This window comes from Falco cherrug, chromosome 4 (genome assembly GCF_023634085.1).
Source record: "Falco cherrug isolate bFalChe1 chromosome 4, bFalChe1.pri, whole genome shotgun sequence".
NCBI lineage: Eukaryota > Metazoa > Chordata > Aves > Falconiformes > Falconidae > Falco > Falco cherrug.
The window spans coordinates 73,110,439-73,126,362 of record NC_073700.1 but is presented as its reverse complement, the minus strand read 5'-3'; the positions used below and the strand labels follow the sequence as shown (position 1 = coordinate 73,126,362).

Sequence of the window (15,924 nt, the reverse complement as noted above, 5' to 3'; positions counted from 1 at the left end):
CTTACCAACTTGATAAATGGCCCTGAAGCTAGCCCTCTGCACTGAAGCATCAGACTTGAACTTGATCCATAGACTGTTGCTGGTAGAAGTGATTGGAGGCACGAGTGTACTATGACAGAATTTTCTAATAAGAGAAGACATCTCACTGTCACCATCTCGAACCTAGTCACCAAAAAGAAAAAAACAAAAAAATGTCAGATCATAAAAGTTTTGGGATCTCATATCCAGATAAAATTATAATCTCAGAAAAGCTGCTAAACAACAAAAGGACTATTTTACTTCTTTATAAAAGGGGCAAAGAGCCATCACAGTAATTGGCATGAGCACACGATTTACAAGAGCTCTAAGGAAAATAAGATGATCAGCACAGAGGACACACACACACACACATTACTGTCATCGGACATTAGGATGAAACAGATCTCCCCTATGAACCACAGCTTTAGTACAATTTGGGCCTATGCTTCCAAAAGTGACACCTTTAGTATGAAAGAGACAGGTAAGGTGCTCACCAGCAATAGCTATGAATTTTTTTCCAGCACTAAAATCTGCTTGGGAAAAAAGGGGGTATTTGTGATTTTCTTGCTCTGGCCATGAAGCTTCTAGTGATATTTTAATGGCACTTCTTCAGAACAAGCACATGTCCCATCATAACCATACATCAATGCAGAGAGACAGCTTACTAAAGGAGATGCAACTCTGAGTCCTCAAAGCAGTAAAGAGTTATACTGGTATTTCTCCATTACTTTATCTGAAAGGTCCAATGCATGATAATGACAACGAAGCTGTATCAAGGAATCATCTCCAGCTTTTACCTTCCCAATGCTACTCTACTGACCTCAATCAATCTGCTAATCAAAGGAGAAATGTATCTTTTTTGTTTTCCCAGATTATGAATCCTGATTGTCAAGGAGACTAGAAGGGAGAAACCTATTTGCACCCCCAAACTTCAGGCCCTCAACCTGAGTAAGAAATAGTAAGAACAGGTGCGTCTGGGGATGAGGCAGAGCACTGATATAGCCAAGGAGCTCTGAATACCCTCTGAGGTGCTCATCTCATTCCAAGAGAGCAGCCAACAAGCTGAGGTCCAAAAAACAAGTCCTCCGCTGTTTGCGTGGGCAAAAGATGCAATTATTCTCCCAAAGATCCTCCTTAAGAAACCAGCTCTTTTCTGCTGTAAAAGTGGTGGTAGCTCATGTAGCTGGAGCTGCTTTTTAAAATGCATCTATATGCTGTTGACCCCAAAAATTCATGCCAGTGAAATCATTGGCAAAGCCAGGGACATCCAGCTTTCAGGTCCCCTCTCATCACCTCTTCTTTCCTCCTCAGCTGTACTCCTCCATCAGCTGGGAGAGAAGGCAGGGAACCCTGATCGGTGCCCTAGGCAGCAGCTTGGCCTGCTTGCGCAGCTTTCATAATCTCAAGCTGGTGAGATGGCTTTCTGAGTAACAGATATTTTTAATTTCCCTGGAACCTGAGTTTAAGGTGACAGAGTTTATAGTGGAGCAACTGAGACCTGAAGTTGTACCGGAATATTTAGAAAAACTTTGGACAGCAGTGAAAGTTTCCAGAACTATAGTTCCCAGAAGTTTACATATTTTTCTTGATCTGATTCTCGTTACGTTTTTGGTTTATAAAGCCCAAAGAGTAGTGATAAAAACAATGGGTTCTCTGAACGATGTGAGTGATGTTTCCTATTGCCGGTTAGAAAGATGGCATGGAAAAGGATCTGTCTTGGCTAACACCTTATCTGTGCAGCACCATGTCACAGTCTTTCTTAAACAAGTTTTATTGTCTCTAGTTTTTTATTGCAGATCCCTGTTCTCAGGTCATTCCTTCCTTAGTAAGGGACTAAACAACCCTCTCTGAGCAAGTGCCTGTGAGCTGTGTCTGGTCCCTGTGGAAATTCTGCAGGTTTCCTGGTATCACCAGGGATGGGAATAAACTGCACCTTTTCTAAGTGACAAAATCATTGTTGCGGAGTGACTTTTAAAGTAACTTAACCACCCGAAAACTATCTCCCTAGCTGAAGTTCATTACAAAACTGAGCACGACAGTATTTTAGGAAAGCATATGTGCAAAATCAGGCCTTGATAAAAGAGCAATGCTTTAGTCATACCAACTGTCGCAGTTAGAAAATGTCAGTCTCGTTTCTCTGCTCTGGCCTGAGCCACCGAGTGAGAGGGCAGGAAGAGGAGGAGGACAGAAGCAGAGGGAAACTGAATGGCTTGTGACTGCTCAGCAAACAACGAGGTAAATGCCTTGCTGAACTAATGCAAACCCAACTGCGTTCAACAGAAATGGTTTTGTTTTTCTGGCTGCTGTGAATTTAGCTGCTGTTCTGCCAGCAATTAGGCAAGAGGAGTACCAGGCCAAACAAACAAAAGCTGTCTGTTTTCATTAAACACACTTCCCCTCTCATTTCAGAAATTAATTACACTTCATTCCAACCAAAGTCTCTGAATTAGAGGAGGGAAGGGAATGATGTCAGCACAATAACATCTTTTAAAAACAGATTAACTGCGCGGAGCTTACAGGGGCCTATTCCTCACTTGGTCAAGAAGAGATTAAACATAAAACCAAGCCCACGCTGCCACTTAACTGTGTGGCCGGCAGGGCTCTGCGCTGGGGCTGCAGGGTTTGCTCCTACCTGCTTCAGCTGTGGCAGCACCTTTGCTCATCAACTGAGTGTCTGTGCCCAGTTTGTTTTGCTTGTGTTTACCTCTGTGCAGTACAGCCACAGCTTTATACAGACAGCAGTACCCAGCAGTCATGCCACATAGGATGAGGTATTTATGACTGTATGGAGAAATGCAGGCCAGGTACAACAGCAGACGCCTTGAGATGTGGCAAGTCAGGGCACGGGACAGAGAACAGGGATGGGGTGACAGAAGCAGGAGCACAAGCCACAAAGACCTTACCAGGCCCTGAGGGTGCCACCAGGACTCACTGGCCCAGCCTTGCCTCCCCCAGCCCCCCCCAGCCTGCCCAGGCCCAGACCCCCATGTCAGCCTCCCAGGGCTGCGAGTCCCTGCCCCAGAGACACAGCAGCAGGGCCAGCCTCCAGCTCTCCACAGCCCGGCCCGGCCATGGGCTCTGCTGAGCCAGGCTCACCCACACGCCCACGTCCAGGCCTGCCTTCCATCCCCAGCCCCAGGGAGATGCCCCCTCTGCGCTGCCCTCCAGGGAGCCCCCAGGCCCCCGGGAGCCCCCGGCCCAGGCAGCACCATGCCAAAACTCACCCGTGGTCAGGTAAAGAAATGCAGACCTGGACCCGGACAAAACCGAGTTTAGGAATAACAAAGAAAATGAACAAATGGCATCTAGTGTACTTAAAAGGCACCCTGTAGCAGTGTAACACGAAGCTGCAGACCAATGAAGACAGAGCTAGGTGTAAAAGCAAACACAAAAATCACCTCAAGCTAGTATCAACCTTACTATTGCATTATTATTACATTTTCCATATAGAAACATTCTAACTGTACTATTATTTTTTCTGTAAGAATTATTATTGAATAACAATTATTGAATTCGACTTGTGAGATTTCAGTTATGCTAACAATAAACTCCTGGCTTTACTTACGTATATATGTACATATGTATGTATATATAACTATATATATATGGTGTACTTCCTTTTTGTGCCAGAACAAGATTCTCCGTATAACACCATGACTCCAGGAAACGCTGCATAGTGGCTATGGCATTATTTCTGTTTTTCTTGCTTTTGGCATGCACTTACCGATGGCCCAAAATCCACCTTAATCGTGTACAGTGAATTAAGAATTAGTGTTAAGCTAGATGGATTTTCTTGTTCTCTTATCTTTGCTTCGATCCAAATATGGTCCTGCTCTTTTAGCCCCTGTGCCTTTTGGACTCTAATAAGGCACACCTAGTCCTTTGATTAACACCTATTTCTGCAGTGGGCCTTGGGACAGAAGTTATGCAGCATGGTTTTGTACACACATGTAATCAACCTCTCATATCAACTGATTAAGAGAAGTCACCTCAATATAATTTGATGAACAACCAGTGTGACTCTCCAGCTCCATATGGGTGAAGTTGAGGTATATTCTTTCATCTTCTGGCTGTCGGATAATGTAGATACATTGTCGGTTGCTGATATAAGGGTTAGGCCAGAAAGGGGATGTGATAACCCCTTCACTATCCATGTAATTTCCTCCACAACTTAGATCTGCTATATAAATAAATAAATAAAAAAAATAAATTTGCAAGTTAACTGTTTCCGCTTAGACCACCTCTGCACAATGGCTGCAAATCAAAGAGGATTTCTGTATTATTAACACATGTCAGTTACATCCATTCTTGTGTTGTTGGCTATACCTTGGGAACATTGCAGACCTTCCAATTCACCAATGCTGAAGTCTACTTACCAGGAGACGTTGTATAAACAATGTGGAAGCCTTTATCAGTAACTAAGTCATCAGAGTGAAAGTGAATCCATGCATACGGACCAGTAGTTTGGAGTGGGGGTGGAGATCGGGTGCTACAGTATCTTCCAAGGACAGGGTCTTGTGGAAGAAGACCATCTCGAATCTAAACAGAAAGTCAGATCAGTGTTTAGGATTATTAGATACGTGCCAACTGTGAACAGTACCAACACTCTTAGTTATCTTGGGGGCCCCAGGAGATACTGTATATGGTGGATGGAGGGAAAGCTCATAGGAAGTTTCCTCCAAACACAGAGGAACCAAGAAACATACCCACCAGCATCACTGTGATGGTGCTCCTGGGAAAGTCATCAAGGGTTTTGTGAAAGGGAAAGTTTCAGAAGATCTACTGTTGGTTGAACTATTTTCCTGAAATCACGCTCTGTATTGCACAATTTTGCAGAACATGCTATGCCAAAGCAGCCTCTCATTTCTATAACTGGATATTGGTGAATCCTATAACCATTCCCTTGCACTTCACAAAAAGCCCTAAGCTCACACGTCAAGTCATGGACTGTACTATAATAACAATCTATTAATTTTACATCTCTTTCTGTAATAGTTTACCTTAGGCTGGTTAATTCTCTGGAGGTTGACATTTGACAAGGGGTTTCTTTGTAAGAAAGTGAAAGCTTCCCACCAGGTATTTTGCCTGAATCCCATCCTCTTTAGTTGCTCGACTCCCACCGACTTCAGTGGAGTGGGATCTCATCCCCTTTCTGTTATACTGCCTGTACCTGACTGTGCATTGATGACTGGAATAAGTAAGTACAAATGAACATTTCAACCCAGGATTTAATTTTCAATGGTCCTCTTCTGTACATACAAAAAATTTTGAAATATCTTGTTTTGCAATAACATAGCCATAAAATGCTTTCATAATCCACAATTACGCTTTACCTCTAAATGGTCATAACTGCAGTTTTCATGATGTTCTAGGCTTAGTGTGCCAAAAGCAAATGTGATGAGGAGGCCAGGACTGGTTGAGATGGTCCAGAAACAGTCTCTGTTTACAGGATAGTTACCAGGGTATCCTGGAGAGCTTATCGAGCCATAAGTACCCGTCAGCTCACCACCACATTCTAACAGAAAAGAAACATGGAAGAACACAGTCTTCAACACCACAGGTCAGGTCAGAAGATGAATTCTCCTGTAGCATCAAAACCAGGTAACACTTTGGAAACCACAATGAATTCAAAACCAAAGATGAAGCCAAACAAACCACCAAGTTACTTCTTTCTGTAAATTGTACAATTAACTCTGCAACTCAATTATAAAAGCAGAACTCCAAATATTTCCTGATTTCCACAGTAAAAGAAAGATTCTTTCCCAGTTATGATGATAAAGTATCTTCAGGAGAATGATCAAAAGCACTGAATTGGATTGGATTTACAAAATTAATCTGAATTTCTGTACTTTGTAAATACTCTCCATATTTTAGCCTAGCAGAAGACTGTTTTAATTTAAAATGTTAATTACAGGGAAGGCTATTTTATATATCTATAATTAAAAAAAATACCTGTCAGCATTAATGGTTGGGAATGGTACAGGTAATTTGCCTGTTATACCTAAGAAATAGCTAGTTCAGTGACATCTATACCTCTCCCCCTCCTTGCTTTTTTGTTTTTGCTTTTGTTTTTTTCCCCAAAAAGATCTCTTCACTTTTCAGTATCCATATTTTTCAATTAGTAATTATCGATCCAATAATACCAACTGAAAGAAAAAAACTACCAAAAATCACATTAAAAGCATTCCAATAAACATTTCTGGAAATACAGAAACTGTTTCCATCATGACTTTTCTACACTTTTTTAACTCTGTGGTTCTTTCAAGACACAACCCAATGCACAATTTTGTTTACAGACAATACACGGAACATTGAAGTGAGCTTAATATTGCACAAGATGATTTGGGGTTTATATCTAGAAATGCACTGCTAGGCCTCCTGGAGGAATCATGCAAGTGGCATTACTAAGAATTCAGGCAGAAATGTACAGCAAACCATGCCAAAAATCTCACAGATAATTTAAAATCAAATTCCCAACAATCTATCATGTTTGGAAAGCACGGTTTGAGCTCTTTAGCCTGTTGTAAATTGTCAGCGGCAAAAAAAGGTAACTTGCTTGTTCAAAGTACTAGATCCTTCTGTGAGATAAGAGAACTGATCAGAACAGCATCTCCAGGAACATGTGCTCTTTGGGGGATTCCTCACAGGAGGTACAAAACAGCAGCAAAAATTTATTCATGCAGAGGCCTAGATCTGGAGTTTAAATATGTTAATGTGACATATATGTCTACATTTCAGCCTCACTCCCTAGTAAAATATTTTCCTACTGCTCCTAATGTTTCCTAATCAAACGAAATAAGCCATATATTTTGCTCCAAAGCCACAAAGATGCTAAATTACTTGACATTTCATCAAACTTACCAGGATCCTGAGATTCCCACTGAACAGTAAAACCTCCAGCCGTAACAGTGTGGTTCGAGTAGAACCAAAAGTACAGGGAACTGTGGGAACTGAAAAGCTCTGCAGGAGGTGAGGAGCCACAATATTTTCCCAGCATGTGCATTGATGCTGAAGGCCCATCGTGGATTTGAAGGAAGTTAGAGTTACACTCATTACTTGCCTCCAGTTGGAAGAATGGGAAAATAATATGCAGAATCTAACAGAAAGTAACAAAACAAGAAATCTCTTTTATTCCATCTGCTAAGATACAGTTTATGCAATAACTCTGCATAAAGCAGATATATGTGTTCATGCAAGTATAACAATCTACGAACTTTAGAACCATTATGCCATTTTCTGAAAAGTTCCAGGACAGAAGAAGATACTACAGAAACCTTAAGGGTCAAAAGGAAAAAGAGAAAATAGATAGGAAAGAATTTGGCCAGGGAAGTTTTCTGGAAAGAGCATTATTTCTATAAATTAATAACTGAGACCATTTGACTGTGTCTGTTATACATGTAAAATATCTATGTATACATTTCAAGCCATGCATATTTCACAGCATAAAATACTTTAGGTTTCCCATGGCAGTTTTCTCATCAGATAATTAACAATGCTCACCCTTGCTATGGTTGAAAGTATTGTCATGGAAGTTAAAAAATTACATGATCTTCTATTATGATATATATTCTTTATATTATGATATTATTTACATATATTACATATATTATTTACATTACGATAATATATGTCTCATATATTATGAGATACATAAAATGTGTCTCATAAGCCCAGTCTGGACATTTAGTGACATGCACATCTTTACGTATGTTCAGGTTCCTCACTCGTGCTTTAGTGTAGCTCTGCTGAAGACAGCAGTGGCTCTCAGGCTTAAAGCTGAGGATGTGTTACATACACATATACAATGCTGTGGAAAGCACTGGTTTATAAAACTACTGAATTCATTCCATGAAATGTCAAAAATAGATCAAATATTTAGATCCCAAGTAAGAAGTCCCATGCTAAAGTGTGAAGTACATGTTCTAGTTGTTATTTGTAACACAAATGGAATTGTTAGTAGCAGATCAAAATCAGACAGAATCAGAATATACATTTGAGTGCAATATCTAAAAATCCTTAAAAAAATTCAAATGCTGTTATTACACACAGCCATTGACAATATGAATTAAGCATTCCATATTCCTGGCACTCAGAAATCTGAAATGAAATTGTTATGGGGTCACTTAGCTCACAAACCAACTATGGAGCCCATCAGAGCAGAGCTTTTCTCATGCAGCTATTCAGAGATCACATTGTAAAGCACAGTAAAACAGCCACCTTCTCCAGTTGGTGGTACCTGAATAAATTTTAATTCCCAGCTGCACAGGAAAAACCTTGAAAATGTAATCCATGCAAATTCTTAGGCTAAAGAGTCTGAAGGCCTGTAAAGATTTGAAACTTAATATTTTTGGAAAACTATATGAGAGGATGGGATCACAATATTGAAATATGTGGCATGAAAATGGTCATGTTGACTCTGATGAGATGAGGGAATCCTGCCCAGTAAAGGTTTCTTTAACCTGAACTCTATTTTACCTTGCTGGGATTAGCTTGAATAACCCAAGCACAGCTGACCCCACTGTTGTACTGTTGGCTGTTTGGGTTGTTAGGGTAACTGAAAGTCCCCTTGGAGCCTGAGAGATATCCTCCACACGCTGCAGAAAGAGATAAAAAATTAAACAGATTGATTTGCACTATGACTATATAGACTTAACCAACACCTAACCTCCTTGCATAGCTTTTTTTTCCCTAAACATCTAAAACAAGGGTGGAAGATACTTCTATAAGACTCTTCGGGATTTCCTCTAAAGTAGAATGACATCACAAAAAATGAGCAAAATTACTCTCTGCAGGGAAAGTAGTTCCTGGGAAAAGAACAAAGATTTTTCAGCTGGAATATGTGGATATTACCAAAAGATGTTTATTCTATCTCAGTAAAATGTCCATAAACACGTCCAGAAGGCTACCTCTAGATTGAGTCTTTAAATTTTTCACCTACAATGAAATAAAATTTTAAAGCTAACATGATACAGAATTGTCAGCAGTACTGCATCACAGAAGCTATCTGTCAGATATTTTATTGTCCTATTTATTCTTTTTGGTCGGATTTCTGGGCCTGATAATACCTCTCATGATATACTGTGGTCTCTTCTCTCACTGAGCCATTCAATGACTGGTAGCTGTGAATGGGGAATCCCAAACAGCTACAGAAAAATATGTACATAAAGCACCCAAAATATAATGCACATATAGCTACAGTGTACAACAAGCAGCTGTAGTTTAACATTGAATGGATGCTAAAGAAATATTCAGTTCCCAGCAAACTGAAATGAAATATTTAGTTTCAAGGAGTGGTAAAAAGAACATGATTTTGAAGTGTCCATCTAAAACATCTCACCATTTTTCAACCAGATTCACAATTATCATGTCATAAAATGTATTACTTTTCCCCTCATTAGGAACTAAAACAAAAGCTGATACATTATAATATCTCACTGGATAAAAACTGATTTTCTATCCCTTCTACTATGAATGGTTAAAAATAACTTTTCCCCCCACATGCTTAATAATAAAACATTACTGGTTAGATATTTAATGAAAATAGGAAAGAGTCTGAAAATAGAGCAGATTTCACAGGAGGTCAATGAAAGTTTTACATTCTGTATTCTGTGGAAAATTAATCTGCTTTCTTCACAGCAACCTGCAATAAATATGAGCCATCTGACAGATAGTTGCCACAGGGACACTCACTGGAATGCTATCCTGAACTTGTTTAATGAAAATTAATAGCAAAAAATCCCCAAAAACCAGAAAAAGTGATAATAAGAAGAAATGTTAAAGGTAGGACCTCACAGTCACTCCATAAAAGTCAGTCTCCCATTTTAATGGATGATGCTACCTTCATTAAAAGTTTCTGTTTGAGAACCTTTTCTCGCTTTTCCTCTTGACTAAAAATGTCAGGATGTCTCAGCTTGCAACAAATGAAATAGTATGCAGAAAAGAGAAACATCAATATATTATCTTGTAAATTTGTTCTCCTTATTTTGGATCTTCTTTCCCAATCAGCTTACCAGACCACTTTCTCAGGAACAGAGATCTGATTTTAGGATGTCTGGCCAGTGGGCTTGCAGATCAACTTCATTGTTACACTCCCACTGATAAACAAAGCAGCTATAAACAAAACTCATGGATAACTGACTTTAAGGGACTTTGGATTGGGACCTGTAATCCACTGAGAAGAGGGCTGGGTTTTCTCCACCATGACTTGGTTCTTATTTACATACTAATCATATACACCAAGCATCTACTCGCTGAGGCCTGGTGGCTCATTTCTCCTGGGCAGAAGGTCCTGGCCGTACCTTGCTGGGCAGTCTGGCACTGTGGTCCTGTCCAGGCGCTGGTGCACTCACAGGAGTAGCCATTGACCCCATCTGTGCAGCTGCCCCCATTCTGGCATGGGTTGCTAATGCATTCATCAATGTTCTCCGTACAATTAGGGCCTGTCCAGCCCACATTACACAGGCAAAAATATCCAGAGATCGTTGCCTACAGGTATAAGCAAATGCAATAAACTTAATAAGCATGAATCACATAAAGGCATCAATGTAGTCCGCAGAAAGACTGGTATTTACACTTATTTTATGTGGAGATATCAGAGCAAAGAAATAAAACCTTTGAAATATAATGGCCTTGATGGTCACTGGTGAACACCAAAATAAAGCTAATCAGATTATCTAGCTCTTTGTTTTTTCTATTAAGTTATTTCTTTGCAGGGTTTGTTCAAATTACTTTCTAAAAGTCAAATCAGTATTCATTTAGTCATTCAGAAAACTGTTTGCTTGGCTTTGAAATTATCACCCTAGAAACAAGTCAACCATATTATCTAAACCTTATAAATAGCAAGTCAAGATAACAGTGGTTTATAAATCATTTCTCTCAAGCCTGTTATCTAGGAAGTCTGCATGCACTGCAGTTATGTGGGCTGTTAACTTCCATTTTCACCCTGAAGGATGTTAAATGGGAACAATTTCATTGCCTTCACTGCATTATTCCTTATTCTGTATTTCTTTTCCATTTCTTTTGTCTCAACCTTTAATACTTCTCCTCATAATCAAGTCTTTCCATATCTCTAACTGTTTTAATTTCACATCCTCTTCCTTTATACTCATTTTATAGTCACGGTTTTTACAGGTTAAGCAGAACATGGTATTCCAAGGTACATGCTAACAATCCCATCTTTGGTGACATACAATTCATGTGCTACATTCTCTATTTCTTTTTGCATTCTCTGTTCGTGTCCTGGGTGTCCTGAACAGAGATTTTCAGTATGAGGGAAGACAATTTCGATGTGTATTTAGGGCTCTGAATGCTGCTTTAGAAGTGAAAAGCTGTTTTCTCATCTGCATTCATTTAACTAACATTGCATTCCATGTCACTATGCCAGCCAAATATAGCTTTGCTGTTCTTCTGTTTTATTAGATGCTTCTGTAGTTCCAATATGGAAGTATCTGACTGTGTTATTATCTTTATGCAGTAGTTCGTAGCCATGATTGCCTATGGGTTTATGTTATATATTTAGGGGAAGATGTCATATCTTTTAATAGGCTGACTAAGATAAATAGTTTCTAAATAGTCAGAAAAAATAGATTACACCTGGGCACAAAGGGCCCTTTAAATATCTGAGTGAAAAGACAATAGGTATCCACAGAAGAGAGAGTGAGGAATGCTGAAAAAGGATAGGGTGGAGTGCAGGAGAGGGGATCATGTCCTTTCACACAGAAAATGGGAAAAGGGAAAGGTAATGTATAGAATCATAGAAACATTCAGGTTGGAAAAGACGATTAAGAACTATTAACCTAACACTACCAAGTCCATATCGTATGTCCCATTTCCCCCATGCTGCCCAAGATCATCAAAAGAAGGATATACCCAGACCAATGTGGACAAATGGGATCAGACTCTACTGGAACAACAAACGTACCATTTGTGAAAATCTCTCAAAAATCATCAGTGTAAATATCCTCCACAACAGATTTATCAAAACCCACAGTTCTGCAGTGTGGACTTTCTTAAGCACAGCACACCTCACTGAGGAAGCCAAAAGGCCTTCACAGGGTCCACGTAGAAAAACTAAATGGTCACTGTGCATAAGAATAAATTCACACCACCAATCAGTAAAGGTCCAAAGCTCTCAGCCCAGCAGGAGTACAACCAATTCCCATGAAGCACCCTTTCCATACTCATATAAACAGCCTGAGACACCAGGGGGGCTCTCACAAGATCAGCCTAAGAACACTAACTGTACTGGATATTTACAGTATGAAGGCCAGCAGAGGTACTGCTTTTGTTATCTTGGGTAATTCCTCCATGATCCAAGGTGGCAAATTACTTCTGTGTCCCACCAGGGACAGCCGTTCACCAGTTCTTCACCACCAGCACCAGCATCCCATCACTAGCCTGGGGTACCAGCTACAACCTTTCAGGTTCTCAGTGCCAAGATTGCTGCCTCTACTTTCAACACAAAGAAACGGCTTACATGCCCTGAAACTCACTTTGTTTTCCCCAGGTATATCCAGTCATCTCCCACTCCCCGCTGGCCTTGCCTCAATACCTTTAGTATGTCTGCACTCAGCTCTCCGTCTCACCAGTCTCCCTGTTGTTACTGGTTATAACTATCTAACAGTGTCATTAACTGCAAGGAGCCCAGCACTTACCAGGCACTGCCCATTGGCACAAGGGTTTTGCAGCTGACAGGTATCACTGAGAGCAGAACACCCGTGCGGCCCATATCCACTTCCAGTGTACCCAGATGTGCAGGAACAAAACGGTATTGGCCCTTGCGAGATGAGACAAGATACAGAAAGTAATATGGTCCTTGTTACAATGGCAATAACAATGACAGTAAAGGTCCCTGACATTCTGAAGCACAGCCTTTATAGAATTCTAACTTCATCTATTGATACCTCCACTGCTCAGTGTCCACTTTGGCAATGGAAAGATCCCTAGTGTTGCTTTGCTATGGGTACCTGAGAGTCCAAGGTCACCCTCCAGGGAAGTGGTGGGAGTAGTCAAAGTGAATTTATGGAAAGGAGAATAGTACAAGCAGCTGAAATTGGAAAACCACATCAAAGAGAAATGGTGAAGATCTCCACATTTTTATGATGAAATGTGCTCTTTAGTGGAGCCTAAATCTATTTCTGTCGGTATTTGTGGAAAGGCCTGCTGGCTTCAGCTAACCTGCCTCTAAACTCCTTTGGGTGAGGCAAAACTGTGGAGAAGGAGCTGCAATCTAAATATGTTGCTTTAAAGTAGGTTTAGCCTAACCAAACCCTCCTTGAGATTCACACTGGTATTACTCACAGTCCTTAAGAAAGGACACATCGTACCTGAAGCTGAGGTACAAGTAGCCAAAGGATGGCACCCTCCATTATTTATTGAGCAGATATCAACCTGGGTACACGTTTGTCCATCTCCCTCATAACCTGTTCAGAGGTAAATCTCAGTTAGCCTGTAACAAACGATGTTCTCTGAGAATCGACAGCAAAACAATCATCTGGTGAGCAAAATAATCATTTATGGTGTAAAATCATAGTCTTCTGCAGTTAAAAAGTTGAGATAGGCACAGGGATGGATTCTGATTGCAACTAAATCCTCCCACGATTTCAGGAAAAAGGTATATTAGTGCTAGCCAAATACATATGAGGTCGGTTCTCTCAGCCACCATGTCCCACCCTCCCTATATATCTGCACCCAGCCAGCCCCAACCGCCTCCAGGCTTCCTGCTGCATGCCAGAGCTGCCCTTGGGTCTCAAACACAACATCCAGCTGCCCTCAGGAGGCTCAGCAGGACCAAAGCACTACAGCATGACTGCACAGCCAGAGCTGAGGTCCACTGCACTGCATCAGAACTTGCCTGAGGCCACAGGTGGTAGCCTCATCCTGCAGGGTGATGGCCTTTCAGCGCTCAGTAACTGAGACCGTTCACTACCTGCATTCTATTGCCATTTAAGTAGAAATCTAAAGGTCAATTTGAAACACTTTGCCCTGCTAGTACTTCTAGTATTGATAGCATGCATTTCATAAAGTATTTTAAATCATAAACCACAAATTATAAAGATGTAAGTCACAACTTCTGCTGCTTGACCTGTACTGCAGTAGAAACACTGCCTTCTTAGACAGCATTCAGAGCATGGCAATTATCAAGGCCTTTTTTAAGACAGACAATACAGCTGATTTATGGCACACAGGATATCCTTTCAATTAATACAGACAGTAATTACTCAATCCTTGTTTCCATTAATGATGGTATAAAGGAAGTACCTCATCAAATCAAGGCTCTAACACTGAAAAGGGCTACCTAGTACAGGAGAAACTCATTTCAGAGAATCATCATTAGACACATACTCTGCAAAACGTTCATTAATAGCTGAAGCAGTTTGAATAAACTTGGACTCTGCGTTCTGTATTAGTCTTGTTTTGTGTATGTAATACTTTACACAAACCCGATCTTCAGCTTCTTAAGTCTACCACAGAACAGGACCAGATGTGTTGAATCTTGTTTTTTTAAGCCTTTCCATAGTTTTAGCAACAAAAAAAAATCCATTCTACCTGGTGGACAGAGCCCACAGTGGAAGGATCCCATTGTGTTAATACATTGAACCATTGGTGCTGTTGAGCAGCCTCCATTATTACTTTCACATTCATCAATGTCTTGGCAACTGTAGCCATTTCCTTGCCAGCCTAAAAAGAAGCAGAGGGAAGACTTTAAAATAGAAAATCCCTGGCCTTTTCATTTTCTTCTTAGACCAGATCTTTTCACAAAGCAGAAAAATATGACTTCTGAATTTCACTTCATTAACACAAGAGAAGACCTGTCCCTCTCATAACTGATGAGAATTAATACTGGTCTGCTAAATAGGTTACAAACACAACAGGGTGGAGATGCGTGTGCAAGAATGTTTTATTTTAACTGTATTCTGGATATTCCAGAACCAAACACACTTTAACCTAAAGAGGAGGCAGTTCTTGTCTAGTGCATACATGTACAATTTGCAGCAAAGCTTTATTGTAAGTCTGGTTAAATACTTCAAGTACTCCCCCTATACACATCACCCACCCAACTCAGGAAGAGGAATCACAGGTTATATGGCTTGAGGGGACAATTAGACTTTTATATTGCCTTAGGACAGTGAGCATAAGGATAGGAAATTATTGCACACCTATTACATGAAGGTTATAGACATGATGGACATAAATGTACCGAAGGACATGAGGGTACATCAGACCTAATTAGATGCTCAGTTTAGGATGTGGTAAATCATGCATTAGATTACTGCCTGTGTTACCTAGATAATACATAACCTGCAGGCATTTGTTCTCTAGAACACAGACCAAAGCATTTCATGGAGTCGCTCTCATCTAGATTCTATGCCTGCACTCATGACATACAGGCAGGCAGTACTACCTACTGCCACCCCCTCCCATCTGAGGGCACGGAAGGATGTGATACCTGTGGGGCAGGGACCACATGAGTAGGAGCCTGGTGTGTTGTAGCATTGCACAAGCGGGTTCTGTGAACATGGACGATTAGGGAGGCTGCATTCGTCTATATCAGCACTGCAGGCAGAGCTGCCAGGAGGGGACATCCAGCCAGTGTCACAGATACAGCGGTACTTGGGCTGCCACAGCAAACATTGCATTACATATTTAAGGCAGTTAGAACAGTCAAGAAAAGGGCAGGAGGAGTTCATTTTATAAAACGTCTTTTAAACTACAGCAAGAAAGCTCTCAGAGCATTACATGGTTTGCACACTGTTTTTAAGTTGCTTCAGTAGTTTTCTCAGTCTATTTCTTCCTCTGAATTTACCTATTTAGATCATGGCAGCAACAATAGGCTCATTCATTATGTTCATAAAAGAAACCTGTACTTTAGCCCAAAGTTCCCAGAGAAAATGAGCAGCAATTATG

General features: G+C 40.6%; 1 protein-coding gene across 1 annotated transcript in view; it reads right to left on the bottom strand.

The window, feature by feature from the left end:
• The window catches only part of CUBN (cubilin), a 155,177-nt gene that overhangs the window by 121,974 nt on the left and 17,279 nt on the right, over positions 1-15,924 (bottom strand). Inside the window, exons 12-22 of the mRNA XM_055708924.1 lie at positions 15,467-15,635; positions 14,566-14,697; positions 13,344-13,439; positions 12,672-12,793; positions 10,317-10,503; positions 8,494-8,612; positions 6,880-7,114; positions 5,352-5,533; positions 4,395-4,557; positions 4,008-4,198; positions 6-162 (exon numbers count right to left, since the gene is read on the bottom strand). Coding sequence (XP_055564899.1) covers positions 6-162; positions 4,008-4,198; positions 4,395-4,557; positions 5,352-5,533; positions 6,880-7,114; positions 8,494-8,612; positions 10,317-10,503; positions 12,672-12,793; positions 13,344-13,439; positions 14,566-14,697; positions 15,467-15,635 — 1,753 coding nt within the window. The remainder of the gene's footprint in view (positions 1-5; positions 163-4,007; positions 4,199-4,394; positions 4,558-5,351; positions 5,534-6,879; positions 7,115-8,493; positions 8,613-10,316; positions 10,504-12,671; positions 12,794-13,343; positions 13,440-14,565; positions 14,698-15,466; positions 15,636-15,924) is intronic.